Source organism: Phasianus colchicus, chromosome 4 (assembly GCF_987193195.1).
Source record: "Phasianus colchicus chromosome 4, bPhaCol1.hap1.1, whole genome shotgun sequence".
Taxonomy (NCBI): domain Eukaryota; kingdom Metazoa; phylum Chordata; class Aves; order Galliformes; family Phasianidae; genus Phasianus; species Phasianus colchicus.
Window position 1 is genome coordinate 41,431,246 of NC_143439.1, and position 17,047 is coordinate 41,448,292.

At 41.4% G+C, this 17,047-nt stretch overlaps 1 protein-coding gene across 1 annotated transcript; it reads right to left on the bottom strand.

Annotated features, from left to right (window-relative positions):
• Nucleotides 1–2,657: 2,657 nt before the first annotated feature.
• On the bottom strand, nucleotides 2,658–13,681 carry LOC116238899 (alcohol dehydrogenase 1). Its single transcript, XM_031608827.2, has 9 exons — nucleotides 13,155–13,681; nucleotides 11,279–11,380; nucleotides 10,155–10,293; nucleotides 8,880–8,967; nucleotides 8,552–8,774; nucleotides 7,617–7,877; nucleotides 7,015–7,150; nucleotides 5,160–5,298; nucleotides 2,658–3,283 (listed from the first exon to the last, which is right to left on the bottom strand). Exons 1-9 carry the CDS (start codon nucleotides 13,170–13,172, stop codon nucleotides 3,259–3,261), a joined length of 1,131 nt encoding a protein of 376 aa, XP_031464687.2. The 5' UTR covers nucleotides 13,173–13,681; the 3' UTR covers nucleotides 2,658–3,258.
• Between the last annotated feature and the right edge of the window lie 3,366 nt (nucleotides 13,682–17,047).

A 17,047-nucleotide genomic window follows, 5' to 3' on the forward strand; every position in this document is an offset into this window, starting at 1 on the left:
GTGCACTGTCAGCAAGTTTACCTATGACATCAACCTGTGGGGTTGACACACCAGAGGGATGGGATGCCATTCAGAGGGACCTAGACAGGCTTGAGCAGAGAGCCAACATGAACTTCATGAGGTTCAACAAATCCAAGTGAAAGGTCTTGCACCTGAGTCAAGACAGCCCACTTTGCCAGTACAAACTGGGAAATGAAAGGAGTGAGAGCAGCTCTGCTGAAAAAATAACTGGGGGGACTGGTAGATGGCAAACTGGAAATGAGCCAGCAATGTGTCCTCACAGCCCAGAAAGCCAACTGTATCCTGGGCTGCATCAAAAGAAGCGTGGACAGCAGGTCGAGGGAGGTGATCCTGCCCCTCGACTCTGTGCTGGTGAGACCTCAGCTGGGGGACTGTGTCCAGATGTGGAGTCCTCAGTACCAAAGGGGCATGGATCTGCTGGATTGTGTCCAGAGAAGGACCACAAAAATGATCCATGGAATTGAACACCTTTCCTACAAGGACAGGCTGAGAGAGCTGGAGGTGTTCAACCTGAAGAAGAGAAGGCTGTGAGGTGACCTGATAGCGGCCTTCCGGTATCTAAAGGGGAGCTACAGGAAAGAAGGGACAGACCCTCTAGCAGAGTTTGTGGCAATAGAGAAAGGGGAAATGGCTTCAAGCTCAGGGAGGGTAGATTTAGGTTAGGTGTAAGGAAAATATCTTTTACAGTTAGGGGTGAGGCACTGGAACATTTTACCTGGTGGTTTGGTTGATGCCCTGTCCCTGGAGACTTTCAAGGCAAGGTTGGATCAGGCCCTGGGCAACCTGATCTAGCTGCGGTGTCCCTGTTCATTGCAGGGGAGTTGGACTAGATGGCCCTAAGAAGTCCCTTCCAACTCTTAGGATTCTATGATTCATTAAGGGCACGTTGTGTCTGACCAATCTGGTGGTCTTCTATGATAAAGTGATGGCAGTGGTTAATAAAGGAAGGGCAATTGATGTAATCTACCTGGGCTTCTGCAGGGCCTTTGATATGGTCCCATACCACATCATCATTTCTAAATTGGAGAGATATAGACTTGGAGGCTGGACTATTTGGTGAAAAAAGAATTTGTTGGATGGTGACAGCCAGAGGGTTGTGGTCAGTGGCTCTATGTCTAGATGGAAACTGGTCATGAGTCATGTCCCTAAGGGGTCAGTCTTGGGATTGGTGCTTTTCAACATCAATGGCCTAGATTGTAAGATCAAGTGCACCCTCAGCAAATTGACTGATGAGACTAAGCTGAGTGGTGCAGTTGATACAACAGAAAGAAGGGACACCAGCCAGAGGGACCTGGACGGACTTGAAAAGAGGGCCCATGAGAACCTAAGTGCAATAGTCAAGTATAAGATGTTGCAGTGGGGTCAGGGTAATCCCAGATATGTGTACAGACTGGGAGAAGAGGCCATTGAGAGGAGCCCTGCTGAGAAGGACACAAGGGTCTTGAGCCAGTAGTGTGTGCTTGCAGCCCAGAAGGCCAACAGTACCCTGGGCTGCATCTAAAGAGGGTGGCCAGCAGGGCAATGGAGGTGATTGTCTCCCTCTACTCAGCTCTTGTGAGGACCCATCTGGAGTACTGCATCCAAGCATGGAGTCTTTAGTAAAGGAGGGATGCAGAGCTGCTGGATCTCATATGAAGAAAGGGAGAGGGTGCTGGGCTTGTTTAGCTTGGAGAAGAGAAGGCTCTGGAGAAACCTCACTGCAGTTTTCTAGTAGATGAAGGGTGCTTATACTAGGAGGGAGACTGACTTTTTACACATCCTGATAGTGATAGGACAAAGGGAAAAGAGCTGTGACAGTGGCTTCTGTGCTGTAGAAGTACAGCTGGGCAACCTATTCCCCAGCCCTATCAATTCAGCCAAACATCAGTGTGTTCGTGGCCAATTAATTTCTTTCTATTCCTACTAGGTAGGTTTAATCAAACTTTTTACTTCTGTTGAGCTCATGATTGAGATTTATCTTAGCTCATACAGAGAAGCTTTGCCTCTACAGATGATGTTTTCTTAGAAGCCACTGAGAACTGAGACATTATGCCCCTCTTGTTTCTGCTGAATTATTACAGACAGGGATCAGTTACATAGAATTGAAAGCCTGCTCCCCCTCCTTTGTACAAACATGTCAGCGATCCAGTTCATGCTGTTGATTCTCACACACTACCTGTCCAGCTGGTTCAGCCCAACATCTACAGGTTGATGATCAAGTTCTGCCGTGCTGCTGTTGGGTGCCTGAGCCCTTGGTGTTCCCAAACCTCAGGGCACTTAGGCAGCAAAAATGGACTTTGCATGCACTTTAAACTGCTTTTACTGTCCACAGAAAGTCTTTGGACCTGACTGCATAGGTAATGCCACATAAAGAAATCCTTGATGTTTGGGTCTTAATTGCTGTGCAAGCTGAGTTAAGTAGATGCATATGTGTTCGAACAGCTCCTTCTGATAGGTCTAATCTCTCAGTAAACCGGTCTTCAAATCATTAACCCTGTTGGGCTGCTCAGGGACATGTTCAGCTGATATACACTGTTTTCTCTGTCCCCTTATTTCAGCCTTTGTCTACCTTTGTGTACTTAGGACTACTGGAAGTGGCTATCATCTCTTTAAAAAGATAAGTTGGTGTAGGCCATGTTTTCCAAGATAGAAGTGCCTCTGTCCACGCTTCTAGGTTGCTGAAAGCAGCAAGATTCTGTATTTGTTTTGGCAGCTGATAGGATGCACTGGAATGGTACTGAGCTGTACTAGTGGCAGTTTAGGCTAGACATTAGCTGAATTTTTTCCATTTTACTATGCAATCAGATGTAGGAACAGGTTTGTAGTAAGGTGGTTGATTAGAAATAGCTTCTGTTCCTGTTTCCAGATTACAAATGCACAAAAAGCTGTAAGATTCTTAGTTTGATCTTTTGCAGACTGTCGCTTGTCACTTGTTTCTTCCTAATTGCTTGGTATTCACAGTTAATGATCAGAAAGCAAACCTTTCATAACACCTGTTCCAGGAGCACAGGCTGTAATATCATTTTTGGATATTAAGAGAAATAGGCATTACAATGCAGAAACTTGACAGCAGTAATAAAGAATAAAAGATGAGAAGAAAAATGATTATTTCCATTCTAAGTGCTTTGCTTGAAGTCTGGATGCTGAGCATGATCCTTTTAAGCGAAGGCGGTGGTGACGCTTTTCAGCAGTGTCTGATTCGTATCAGTTGTACTGGAGCAGAATGAAGTTTGTACTGCTGCTAAGCCATCAAGAATCCTACAATAGTAGGACGCTGCGAATACTGCAATATAAAATGACAAATTAGTGACTAGAGAAAGGGCCCTGTGCCAACATCAACAAAATTTTGCCTTTTTCTCTGAAAAACTAAGGCTATCACTGTCAGCCAGGGTAGTCCTCCCCCCCAGCCTTAGCTGTACTAAAACAATCAAGTAGATATAAAAAGCCTGCTGCAGATGCAGAGAAGAGAGCAAAGTCCAGCAAGCTAAATGCACTCAGTGTCAAATGAGAAAAAAGAAGGGAGAGCAGAGCTGAAAGCCGCCATAGTGGGACCTTCAGCACTGGAATGGAAAGCATTTGCTTTCCTTTAGATTGGAGTTCAAAAAATAGACCGTCAGCATAGAGCCACCTGCCACAATAAATCTAAAAAAGCTACCACTATGAGCATTCCCATTCACTTTTTGAGACTATTTGTTTCTCTTTTGCTGTTTAGAAATGGCATGCAAGAAAATAATTAGCTCTACTCTGACACTTTTCTCAAGCAGGTTATGTTGATTTCTGGCATAGATGATGGGGCCTGGAAATTTTAGGTCAGGTAAGTCTTGGCTCTCACCTGATGGAGTGTAGTGGGCCTATCTAATGTACAGGGACAGTGTATGCTGAGCAGAGGCAGTCGGGAAAGGTGGTAATTCACTTTCTTGCAAGGGTTTAAAAGCTAGTCCCAACTTTGTAATGACTTTGGCTAAATAACCATAGGTACACTGTAGTGTGGTTTTTGCATACTCTATATGATATACTGTCAACACTCAAGCATTTTACCCAGTAAACACTGAAATGTTTCACTTCATAAGTGACTGGGTTAATGTCTCTGTCTTCAGATTGACTGTCAGTACTTTAGCAAAGCAATGGTATCCCCATCCTCACCACTTCCTCTGCTTGTTACACTAAAAACTAAAATCAGTGCAATTAAGGACAGTAAAAAAAAAAAAAAAATGGAGTTAAGTGCTGAATAGTTGGAACCTGAGAACAAATCTCAAAGAAAGCATGAGGGGCAAAAATTTTCTGCTACATGCTTTTTGTAATTAGAATGAGTAATGCCTAAAATGCTAGCAAGTGGCAATGAAAAGGAAGTACGAATGCAGTTAACTAGTCTGTAAGTAACAGCTAGAACCTTCAAGAAGGGTAGCCTGAACACATGTTAAAATATATACATGTATTTCCCACTTACGCCAATGAGAATTTTCTATTTTTGCCATGGAGAATCTCATCAAACGTCTCTGGCAAACAATATTCCTGATTTCAGTATCCTATAAAAACACCGTCTGAGCTGAACCCTCAAAATATTTGAAGAGTGTATGATAGCCAAATTGTAAGTCAGCAAGTATTAGTTCTATATATACACAAACTAGTTTCCATTTTGAAAAACTCCGAAGTGACTACCCAGTGATTTTAGGAGTAATTGCACTGGGACTCTGTTCCCTAATTCACAGTATGAATGGTAAGTCGTTCTTCCAGTAAGCATAGTTTATTCCTACATTCTTATTCCTCATCCCACTTCCTGAGATGTGATAGCTTCCTATGCTCTCTCTAGGTTGATGTTTTCAGTTTCCTTGCGTGCTCTTTTCCAATGGGTGCTGACCTGCTGTTCTTTGTGAGCTTTTCTCCCTCTGCCACAAGACTCTTTGCTCAAACTAGACAGGAAGTAGAGTCTAAAAATTCCGCTGGAAAGAAATAAAGCACCCAATGCATTTCAAAATCTAAAACTTTGCTACCTTTTGTTACTACAGCAGCTGCTCATGGACACATACTATTCTGGCCAACAGTAATGGGCACTATGGATTGCTTTCACCATTCTCTGTCACAAAGTCAGTCGTGTTTTATCTCACTGTGCAGTTCTTAAAGTTGATTATAAACAACTTTTACAATTAAGCAGTGTTTACCTCTTCCCTGTCCTTAGCAGATCAAATCCCTCATTAATTTTAGTGAAAGGAAGGGTGTGGGTTATTAATGGATCCAAAACAAACTTTTTCTTCATGTAATCAGCAACCAGTTTAGGCACTGCATCTTTACTCTTCCAACCTGAAAGAAAACCACAGACAATGGATAATGAACCATTAAATGCTAGTCAAAATAGATAAAACTTACAAGGGTTTAAATTCTTAGATAAACTTTCTACAGCAGAATAGCATGATGAAATACTGCAGTATAACTTTACCTTTGTAATACAGAGTGCCAAGAGGAAGTGCTGTACTAAATGCAGCTAGTCTACAGTGGAGTGTGTATGACCAACTAAGCAAGTAAGTACTGTACTGGTACAAGTCTAAGTTTCTGACATTTGAATCTTAAAAGATAAAGACACCCCCGCCTTCCCCCCCTGTATGGGAACTGCTGAATCATGGCCTGAACCTCTGATTGACCACCTGAGGCAAGCAATGAGCCAGCCACAGGAGTACAGGTGAAGTAATACACCTGTGCTACTGGAAGGGGTGGAGCCTGGCTTCACCTCTCCTAAATCCCATTTAAGTGCTGACTGCCACTGAGGAGGGATCTCTTCCTGGAGATCACTCCTTGTGGAGAATATTGTGAGCCTACGACATCAGTAAGCATTTTCCATTTATTATCTTCCTGTTGCAATAATCTTACTTAGCCTAACTTTCCTGTATATTTCTTAATTATAACATCTGTATATTCATTGATTATACATATATAACAATATATATTTTTTCATCCTGTTTATTGATGCTTCATTCCCTAAATCACACACAAAAAAATCTACAGTGCTGACATTTCTATTGCTGACTAGAAACTTAATAGGAACGAAATAGGGCAGCAGGAGGGATTGTCTATTTGTTCTTGGCTTTATCTGGCACTGCTTCTATCTCTAATAACAGGATCTTCTCCCAGAATAACCTAGTTTGTCTTTTGCTCTTTCAGTCAGGTGTCTATTGAATGTATCAGAGGAACGGGCTGCAAAAGGGAAAACCCGCTGCTGGAAATAAGCTTCCTCTGTTTTTTAGTTCTTCTAGTTTTGTGTTCAGTGAGTTAGGGTTTGCTGAGTGTGAGAATCCTCCAGAAAAGCTCAGAAAAGAGAGCAATTGTGAGTGATGGCAGCTTGCTGGGGCTTAACCTGGCAAGCAGGTTGGTCTGAACTGAATGTTCTTTACAGTTCCCAACTCTCTTTGATCCCTGTTCTCCATTCTTTTTTCTCTCTTCATCTGTCTTTTCTGCTCTCATCTTTCTTGCCCTGACTTTCTTAATACCTCTCTCTTTTGCTCTTTCCTGTCTTTCATTTTCTTTTTTCCTCCACTTTTCCCACTTTTCCTTTTTCTCTCCCTTTCTCCTTCTTTTCTTCACTCTTCCTATCTTTTTTCCCTCCTTTTATGCTCCTTTTCTCCCTTTGTCCTTAACCCACATTTTTCTCCTTCTCACTCCTTTTTTCTTATCCATTTTATCTACTCCTCCTCCTATGTACATCTGTTCTATCTGTTCTTCTATGTCCATCTGTTTCCCATCCTTCTGGGCCCTCTCCTCTCTGCTTTTTTTGTTTTTCCTTCACTCTCCTCTTTTTTTCTTCTTAATGTTGACATTTTTGTGCCTCTCATTTCCCTCTTCCTCTGTTTTTCTCTCTCCTCCGCTCTTCAGTAACTATTTGATAACAGTTCCTTCATGAATTCTTTGTGCTACTTTGTTAGCAAATTAGTTATCAGTAGTATGTCCAGCTATCACTAATCTACTCCCTTTGATTCAAGTTAATAGACAAGTTTCACAAGCCAGCCAAATCACATCTTTCCTCACCTCCAAAGACAGACCCTTTCCATGTGCGACCACTGAAGAGAAGCATGGGGTCAAAACTAATCTTCTGTGCTGCAGGGGGCACTCCCACAATCACGCTGACTCCGTAGTTGTAGTGGCAAGAGGCCAAGGCCTCAGTCTGCATTTAAAACAGAGGGACACAGCGGTGTCATGCAAGTCTTGCCTTCAGGGCACAAAAATTTGATTTCTTCTCTCAGGGATCAGCTTGCATTTCCAAATCAATCAGTTTCTGTAGCTAGCACCGTTTTATCTGCTCTTATATTTTAGTTTGTTTTATTTTATAATTTTGTCTTATTAATAAGACACTTGGATAGACAATGTTGAGTTTCATTACATATGTGAAAACAAGTCACCCTGCTTAGATTACTTTCCTATTGGAATTTACATTTAGGATTCTTTTCTTAAGTTTTTGGGTGTGCTACTATCCCTGCATCTCACTGGCTGATAGCCAGGCTTCACAGGTTTCAAGTTAGCTTAATACTTTACCAGCAGCTCTTCACTCCTCACTACTGGTGCTTAGTGGGTTAGGGAAGAAACAGCTAATGAGTTAATGCCTCTTTTGACCACATCTTTTGTTTGCATACCATGGTTTCAATACGGCCGATGACCTCAAAGGAGTAGTCCACACCCTGGCCAGTCATTTCCGTCAGCACTTCATGAATGGGCTTCTTGAAGTCTTTAGGGTTGATGCACTCGGTGGCTCCCAGCTCTTTGGCCTTGGCAAACTTGTCCTTGTTGATATCGATGGCAATGATGCGGGACGCTCCAGCTGCCTTGCAGCCCATGACAACAGAGAGGCCGACTCCTCCGAGGCCAAAGACAGCACAGGTAGAGCCTGCTTCTACCTACATTAACATGGCATCCTGTTACAGTCCATGTAAAGTACATTGCATTTTCTTACTATCAATATGTTTTCACCTAATCTTCTTATAGATTAAATCACCTGTTGAGAAGACATTTGCTTATGCATATGTACTAGTGCAGTAGTCAGCTACACTGATATAATCCTACATGCAACTAAGATAAATTATCCCTAGAATACATTTCTAAGACTAGATCTTCGTTACCGCATTCAGCTTCAAGTTAATAGACAGATTTTTATGCTGCTCTATATTTCAATGGCATTAAGATCCGTAGTCTCACTCCACTGAAAAATAGTGAATAGCTGTAAAAAGCCACATCCAAAGAATTTGTAGCAGTACATGAATTTACTGTGTAAAGTCTCAGGATATAGGAAGCCTGAAGTTACAATAAAATATACTGTCTCTGTCATAACATTTTTTGAGTGAGAAAGCTAGAGATCTGAAAGAAAACCTAGCAAGCTGCAGAAAGGTTTTTTTATTGGATTTTCTACTGAAGACTTCTAAATATCTTAGAGGAACTGAGGAAGGCAAAGAACTAAGATCTTCTTTCCACCCTGAACACAGCAAAAAGAACATGTGCCTGCTGGCTGCTATGCTGGCACCTTGCTTACAGGCCACACAATTCTGAACAGAGCAGAAACACCTACAGTGCTTACCTTGGCAGTCTGCAGAACAGCTCCATAACCAGTTGAGAATCCACAGCCAATCAGACAAACTTTTTCCAGAGGAGCCGCAGAATCAATTTTGGCTACAGCAGTTTCATGTACTACCGTGTATTCAGTGAATGTACTTGTACCAACAAAATGATGAATTGCTTTTCCTTTACAGGTAAACCTAGTGGTGCCATCAGCCATTAATCCAGTAGGTGAAGAAGAAATACTGTTTGAAAAATAACCAGACATAATGGCAAATGAGATGTCATATATGGTCAGTTTTGTGTAAGTTAAAATCAAATAGGGGTTGCAAGTAACCTAGGAAACTCACTCATTTTTACTGCACAGATTGCCCTTGGTGCTTAAGCAAGATCTGCACTCCCCACACTGTGGAACAAAGAGTGGAATAACTGCGTCTCCTAGAAAGAAAACAGTAATGATTAAACAAACAGGCACACAAGAAGCATTCAGGTAAAAATATAAAACAAGTACTCTTAACTCTTAAAGTGTGCAGTAGGAGTGCAGTGCTGGACTTATTTCCTTCCACTGCCTCTCTCTGATAGTGGACATCATTAATGCACTTCTGACAACTGCTTTCAACATACAAAATCCCAGGTGTCTTTCACAGAAGTGAAACTGAGCTATGCCTTAAATTTTCAAAGCTACTGCCATTCACAAAGTATTCAACAGTTTTTCGCATCTGTTACTTACTAATACACAGGTGAGGAAACTGAGATTAAAACTGACATCTAGGACAGGAGGTTGGCATGTTAAGATAACAGAACTGTAAACTGTTTGTAGAAATGGGAAATAAGTTAAGCATTAATTTGCTAGCCCTCTTAGTCATCGTCTTATTTAAAGTAATTATCAGAAGCAGCAATGCACTCAAGGTAAGACATCACTAATTCTTTAGTACAATGATGGCAATTAAAGGAACCTGTGTTCTCAGTGCAATCTTTTACCATTTCCCACAGCAACAAAGTATGATAAATCCCTAAATTGATAATCTCTGCTGCAGGTCAATTTATGATTTGGCAGTTCTGAAATGTGGCCAATACTTCATGTGTTCAAAGTCAGTTTCTGATTTCCCCTAAAAAGTGGAAAGTGACCTACAGAACACAAAATGCACATAAATGCACAACGTACAGGCTTATAATCATTCTGCTAAAATCATTCTGCTTTGCAGGTCTTGGAGCTTTCCCCCCAACCCCCCCCTCAGAACTCAGAGGTAGGTGGGGGTGGTGTGTGTATGCATGAGCCCATGCTGCTGTTTCAGCTCACCTGGAAACATACACAACAGAGAGATGCATCAAGTTCTGGAACCAAAACTTATGAGAAAAGCAGCTAGGGCTATAATTGAAATTTGAAATATAGATTTTTGTTGAAGTAGAGATCTCTAATACAACTTATTATATATATACTGATCTGCTTTGAACAGACTTCATACTTGCAACCAGTAAAAACAAAGACACTTGAAGTATAGAGGTGTTAAAAGTGAATTACATAGGTAGTCCTCTGCAATACAAGTATTCACACATAATAGGCTTCAACTTAAACAGGAGCCTGAAAGCTCAGCACAGATTTTGTGTTGAGTGCTGTTTCATACCTGGCTTTAATGAAGTTACTTTCTCCCCGACACTTTCTACAACACCAGCTGCCTCGTGCCCAAGGATGATTGGAAAAGGCATAGTCAGTGCACCAGTCACCACGTGGTCATCAGAGCGACAGATCCCTGTGGCTACAATCTGAGTTAGAAGAAAGGTGAGACTGCTTCAGCATTTCACTGTCATGTCATATATGTAAGTTATGTCATGTATTTGGAGCAGTCCCTTGCTTCTCTCCAAAATTACATATGTACACAATAAAACTAAAGGTAAAAACACTTAATTGCTCAACTCCTAATCTTCACTGTTTGCATGTATTTAATTTACAAAGCAAGACTCCTCTATGAATGCTTGCTGTGCCCCCCCATTGGGAGTCCCACTGATTGCTGGGCAGAACAATGGGTGAAGAACAGAATAGAATCAATTCTTCTTATTTTTATATTTACACATAGATATAAAACACTTATCTTAATACTATATAAATAGAAAAGTATTCAATTAAATAACATTTCTATTTAAATATTTATCTTGTAATTTAAAATCATAATTTTAAGATGTTAAAGTTTTTATTATGTGGTAGTACTATATTACTTGTAATTACATATGATATATGATCATTTATTATATTTTTATACATGTATATGTTACATACTAAAGAACCATAAAATTTCAGCCATACATAATATTCTACAGCACATTTTGTCTTTTCTTGCATTCACCAACTGTATTTGTTTTGAAAGATTTAAATATGCCTTAACAATTTTTATTCTGACAAGTGCAGTTGTTGACCCATGTAGGGGTTCTCCTTAAAACTGCTCTAAAGCAATAGCATCTGAAGTGTAACAGATACTCAACACCCAGATCAAGAAGGAAGCATCCAGTGCTATTTCCTAGCACGTATCCAAAAGCAAGGCAGAAAGTAGATCAAAGCAAACAAAAAAACCCTCTTAAAAAGAGACGTGTGATTAGATTTGACTTGCAGCTTATTGCACAGGAGCTCACTGAATAGCAACTGTTTACCTACTGAATATTTTCTAAGTCCACATCCTACCAATCTACAGAAATAACTGGCATAGCAACATTAAATGCAATTTGTAACGCATCTTAAAAAAAAAAAATTAAATACCTTAATACGAACTTCATGTGCTTTTGGTGGGGCAACTTCCACTTCCTCAAGAGAAAATGGTTTATTTGCTTCCCACAATACTGCTGCCTTGCATTTAATAACCTGCAAAAAGAGCAAGGGAAAAGGGAGAGGCTCTTGCAATGAGAAGGTCAACACAATAAGATTCTTAACAATGCAGAATTCCTGTTCGTATCTGGGGAAGAGGGAAAACTAGGAAAAAAAATTTAAAAACAACACCAAAGTCAGTATCCATAAGTCAGGGTTGTTTTTTTTGCCACCAAAATCATTCTGACTTTCTTCATATCTCTGTCCCCATTTCTTGCTCCTGTTCTTTTTTGGTGGGGTCTTCTCATTGCAGAACTTTACACAGCTAAAGGCCATGGAATAAGATTTTTCCATGTCTCCTTTAAGGGGAACAGTCACTCTATTAAGTAAGATGTATTAACTGCAAGTGTTCAGGTGCTATTATCTTAAGAGCAAAAGGGAAGAGAATTAAGTCTATGACACCAGAAGTTCAGCACGTGCCTAAGTATCCTGTGTGACTTGGGACCCTGCCATGCAGTGTGACGTCACTGTGTTGTACCCTTCTGGGAGACAGCAATAAAAAACTTTTGTATGAAAAGTTAGCTAAGTAAAAATAGGCATGTCTAGCAAGAAAATGTCAATTGGTAATGAAGAAAGCAAGTACTAGGAAACAACAGGCCTGCAACGTAAAATAGTGCACTTTCAGTAGCCAGATGTAAAGTGAGAAAGAGCTTTGAAAAAGGGATGTGAGAGGTTTGCACTAAATCTAATGCTTCCCGTGAAAAAAATTTACAAGTGAAGCAAGATCACATTTTAAAAGGCAACATTTTCAAGGAAACTTCCCTGAAAAGAGAAAAAGGACTTTACTGCACATCACTCACTAATGATTTCACAATTTGCAAACACAAAGCCAATGTTTGTAAGAGCAAAAATAGCCAATAACTGTGGATCACAAGAGCAAATGAATCTCTCATACAATTAGACACTGGTTAACTAAGCTATGTTCTTATGGCTGACAGTGAGCTTTTAACAGCTGTAACAGAATCCCCCAGATGAGCCAACAGCACACTTGATCTACTATGGCAAGCACTGACTGGAGTCACAGCATTTTTTTTTCTACTGATGTTTTCTACCAACCTTACAAGTTGCAGCAGCAGAAGAAAAGCAAGCTGTAGAAACATACCCTTTTAGAGAGGAGGAAGATTATGTTGTACAGTCACATAAACTTCAAGGTAACTTGCATACTGCCTCAAAGATAAATACACTGAAAACAAAGTGTGGTAACTCCACCACAACGCCCTGTCACGCTCGGGCAAAGGCTGAACAGAGAACTGAACTTGGTGAATTTACCTCTGCTTAATGTTCTCAACACATGCACATTTGCACCCTAAAACTTAACGCAAAGTTTTCTAAAGATGACAAACTGTTAATAAACTTATATGAAATGTAAAAAAGCTAGTAAAAGTTTAAATCAGCCTGAGATCTCAGAAGGGAAAGTGATATAGTTGATAAATACATTTATTTGTCCAAATACTTACTATATTATATTATATATTAATACAGTCAATCAGAGCTTGAAATTAGCTTTATTCTTACTCTGATGTTATTAGCTTACATTGCCTCAGTATAAATAAATAAATTGAAATTATTGCCTTCAAGAGCCTTGCAGCCATTTCCTAGGAGAGTAAAGTGGTCTGCAAGGAAAAGCAGCTCTACTGCACCAGCTGTCTCCTAAACTCTCATTTATACCACCCCATCAGTATTTATGGTGTCCTTGCAAAGAAACTGCATTTAAAATGCATTACTCAGTTGCAGCAAAGAAACTTTTCCTAAAAAAAAAAACTCCACTTACTTTGCCCACTGTGCTCATGTTGGCTGGCAGGTCTGTTTTGAATCTTGCTCCCACGGGTTTCTTGTGCCGGTCAAGCTGCTGATACCACAGTCCTGTCCAATGCCCTAGAAGCTGATCTTACAAAGTGCTTCTGCAAGCGCTTAGCTCCAGCATTTAGCCTAGCAGCTGAGCTCAGAGTCCCACCCCTTACACATCTAAAGTGCCAGCAAGAAAGTGAGCCACCCATCTGCTGAAGTCTTTACAGCTTACTGTTTTCCCAGACCCTTTGTCACACTCATCCCACCCTTTTCATAGCCCATTGATGGCTGGCCTCAATGCCACGGAAAGAAGGCTCAAGCCCTGGCTGGAAGCTCGCCCCTCTTCCCTCCTCTCTGGGAAGCTGCCTTCCAAACCTACAGCTCTCAGGGGCACTGTGGGAGCAAAGAGAAGGGACGAGCAGTTCCCGAACTCAAAATGGCAGGGCCGTGGGAACACAAAGTCTTTGCTGAATTATATTAACACTCTTTAGAGCTCAGCTGATGTATCAAAACACATTATTTGCAAGCTGCTTAAGAAACATACGCTGTCAATCTGTGGCTCTATCTGCTCCTCTGACTCGTTAAGTTTTACAATCTGGCTACTCATTGATCTGTTGGAATGGCTTTCAGTGAACAGTGACCAAAGAGTACATGCTTAGTCATGCTGACTGGAAAACAAAAGAAGAGAGAGGAGAGGTGTTTCTTAACACATGCAACAGCCTGCAAGTGATTGCCTGATCTGTTGGATCCAACAATATCAGCAAGCCCAGGCCCCACCATTCCTCACACACCCACACACTCACCCTCTCTGGGTACAGTGCCCTGGTGTGAGGGGTTGTATTGCCCACAGATCATGAGCAGGGATCACAAGTGAAGGTGCAGGTGCGGTAGGGTGTGTGAAGGTCATTGTGCTCCTTTGCAGACTCAGTGGACCAGATTAAGTTCCAGACTCCTGTAATCTTGGGTGAATCTTCAGAGACAGCAGGAAGTTCCAGCAGCCTCAGAGGCGTACCTCCAGCCTGCTAGGGATGCAAGCCCTGACTGGTCCAGGCTAGAGGAGCAGAGATCATGAATCCCTACTAAAGTATTTAAAAGACCCATGGAGCAAAAAGAAAGGGGTGACTTAAGGCTTCCTGTGGAAAGAGGCTAACAGAGTCCAGAGGTAGTGACCTGACTCACCTCTGGGGCACAGCAGACATCAGGGAATTGATCCATAGTCTACTCTCCTCTTCTGAAACTAATCTCCTCCTTCTACCTCCAAGACCTTTATAGCATGATACAGCAGTGGTCATGATTCATCTCGATTGATCTTGAAAATACAGAGCTACAGGCAACACAGAAATTTCACTTGCTTTCAGTAAAGATCATAGGCAATCTAATTGCATAAATACATTGATTTATGATAATTCTACTGATCAGCTATTTCTGCCTGTAGTATAGCAGATACTACATGATATGCTGAGATGCTTTGTGAACTGTATGATCTTCATGGCATGTCTAAGGCAGAAGACTCACTGATAAGCCCCCCATTGGTGAAGCTCACAGATGGACACTAACTGGGCCATTATGTCAATGAAAGTAACAAATGCTTTCTCCTGTATACTGCTTACAGTAATACACTGACAACAACTCACTACCATGATGTCAAGATTATGCAGCTAGTCTTCATGTCTGAATTTTCTGTTATACCAAACAGGCCAGTTTAGCTTGTGCTCTCTCATTAAGCTGCTTGAATGTGGGCTTCTAACCACCTCAGTCTGAGCCCCTTTCCCCACCAGTCAGAGACCTCATGCTGCAACTCTGACAGATTGGCTGGAAGAGACCACGTATACAGATGAGCAGCCTCAAAAGACTAAAAGGACTCATTTCTCACCCAGCAAGAAGAGAATCTGCTCTCCAAGTCGCTATACATTCCACACAACCATACATCTCTAAGAGTGGAGTGACAGCTAAAAAGTTGAAAGTAGACGGTTGAGAACCTCTAGGAAAATGTAAGTGATACCACTCATCTCAGATGTTGCCTTGTTCTGTCAAGTTTGGAATTTGTGAGGTGTGGTGCTATTAAAAAATTGGTAGCATAACACAAAATGTCAACACAAAAATGTGCAAAGAAGCTTCTGAATTCTGCCTTCAAGGCAGAGTATGTTCCGTGTGCTTGGTCTGGAAATACACCCAAAACACCATGGTATTCATTCCTGTCATGTGCAGACTTCTTTCACAATGCCTAAGGAGGCAAGACCCGGTGACTAGTACTTCCTAGAAGAACCTCAAAAAAAAACCCAACAAATCACAGAATGGCCAGGGTTGGAAGGGACATCAAGGATCATGAAGCTCCAACCCCCTCACCACATGCAGGGCCACCAACCTCCACATTTAATACTAGACCAAGCTGACCAGAGCCCCATCCAACCTGGCATTGAACACTTCCAGGGATGGGGCATCCACAACCTCTCTAGGCAGCCCATTCCAGCACGTCACCACTCTCATAGTAAAGAACTTGAATTTCTAGTCCAGTCTATTCCTTGAGAGTTATATTTTTCCTTTCTTTCCTTCTTCCAAAGTTCCCATCTATTTTTCCTTGTCAGTTTATCCACTGATCCCTTTGTTTCCTTTCCTTTCTCTTAAAACTCTCCTCATCTTTACCTTGTGGCACATTGACTCCTTGGCAAGGTTTTTCAGGGAATGGAATGGAAGCTGTGATCTACCTCCCTTCACCAGACTGAGTGCATCCAGTCCGCAGGTGTAGGCAGAAATGGTTTTTAGGAAGAAGGTGGTAAGAAAAAGGACCGCACATGGAGCCAGTGAAAGGGCTGACATGCATAAGCATGCTGCACAAATTAGTTTATCTGTGTTGTTCTGTCAGATTGCTCAAGATGCTGGGAGCAGGGCATAGGCTCAAAGTCCTGGCATGCAGGGAAGCTGCAGTGCCTCCTCTTTTTGGCTTGCTCTCACAGGCCCTCAGGCTCAACATTCTGTGCTTTGATATTTGACACAAAACATGCAACTGGCTCCAGACTCTATCCTGTCCCATTTTAGGGCAGTTCACTATGAAAGTATTTCTTTAAGCTTATCTATCAAGTCTTTTCCTTCTTATGCAATTAAAACATGGTAAGTAATCACTTTATCAGCCTTTTATCTAATTCTGCCCATCTGAACATGTGGCACTGATACTGCCTCTCCATTGCTTCTCTCTCCAACCTAATAAGGCTCAGCAGATCCTAGTAAAGTGTAGAAAAAGCTAAAGGGAAAGAAAAAACAACCATGCAAAAACTATGCCAGATTTGCTAGTGGCTGTTGAGCTTGTAGACACAAGAATTCAGGAGCAGCCTCTTTTCTACATGGGGCTTACAACAAAGCAAATGATAAAAGACTCTTTGGGGCTTTAGGATCAAGAACTATCACCTGCATGGGCTGCTTCTTAGCTAGGTTTTGCTATCAGTTGACTTCTTTTCTTGAAGAGATTCAAGAGCAGCATCTTAGCTGCTTAGCCTGTACATTACCCAAATACTTATGAAAATGATTAACACAAGAGTTACACCAGGAATTCTCCTTTTCCCTCCCAAATGTAAACAAACTAGCAGACAAACCTGTTTTCTTTCATCTTTTCCTTTTCTCCCATTATTTGGGGTAAATGCCTTGTATTTCCAATCTTAGCAAGTCACAACAAGGGGGGGAGTGTGCCTCCTTTTCCTGCCTCCGAAGCTGAGACACACTCACAGAATATCCTGTGATTTAGTGTCTACATAACATTACATATAAACTTCGAGAATTTCTAAGACCAGAAAACTGTTCAAGAATGGTAAACTCAATTTAGCAGTTATCCGATTTTTGTCAGAGACAGACAACCAGGGTAATAAACAGTAGACACTTCATGAT

What these genes read in the sequence shown, in the direction of transcription:
- LOC116238899 (XM_031608827.2), bottom strand. An exon ending in AATCTGTGCAGTAAAAATGA is followed by an intron (nt 8,775 to 8,879) that starts GTGAGTTTCCTA and finishes TTTTTCAAACAG; the next exon opens with TATTTCTTCTTCACCTACTG. An exon ending in TCGGCCGTATTGAAACCATG is followed by an intron (nt 7,151 to 7,616) that starts GTATGCAAACAA and finishes TTTTAAATGCAG; the next exon opens with ACTGAGGCCTTGGCCTCTTG.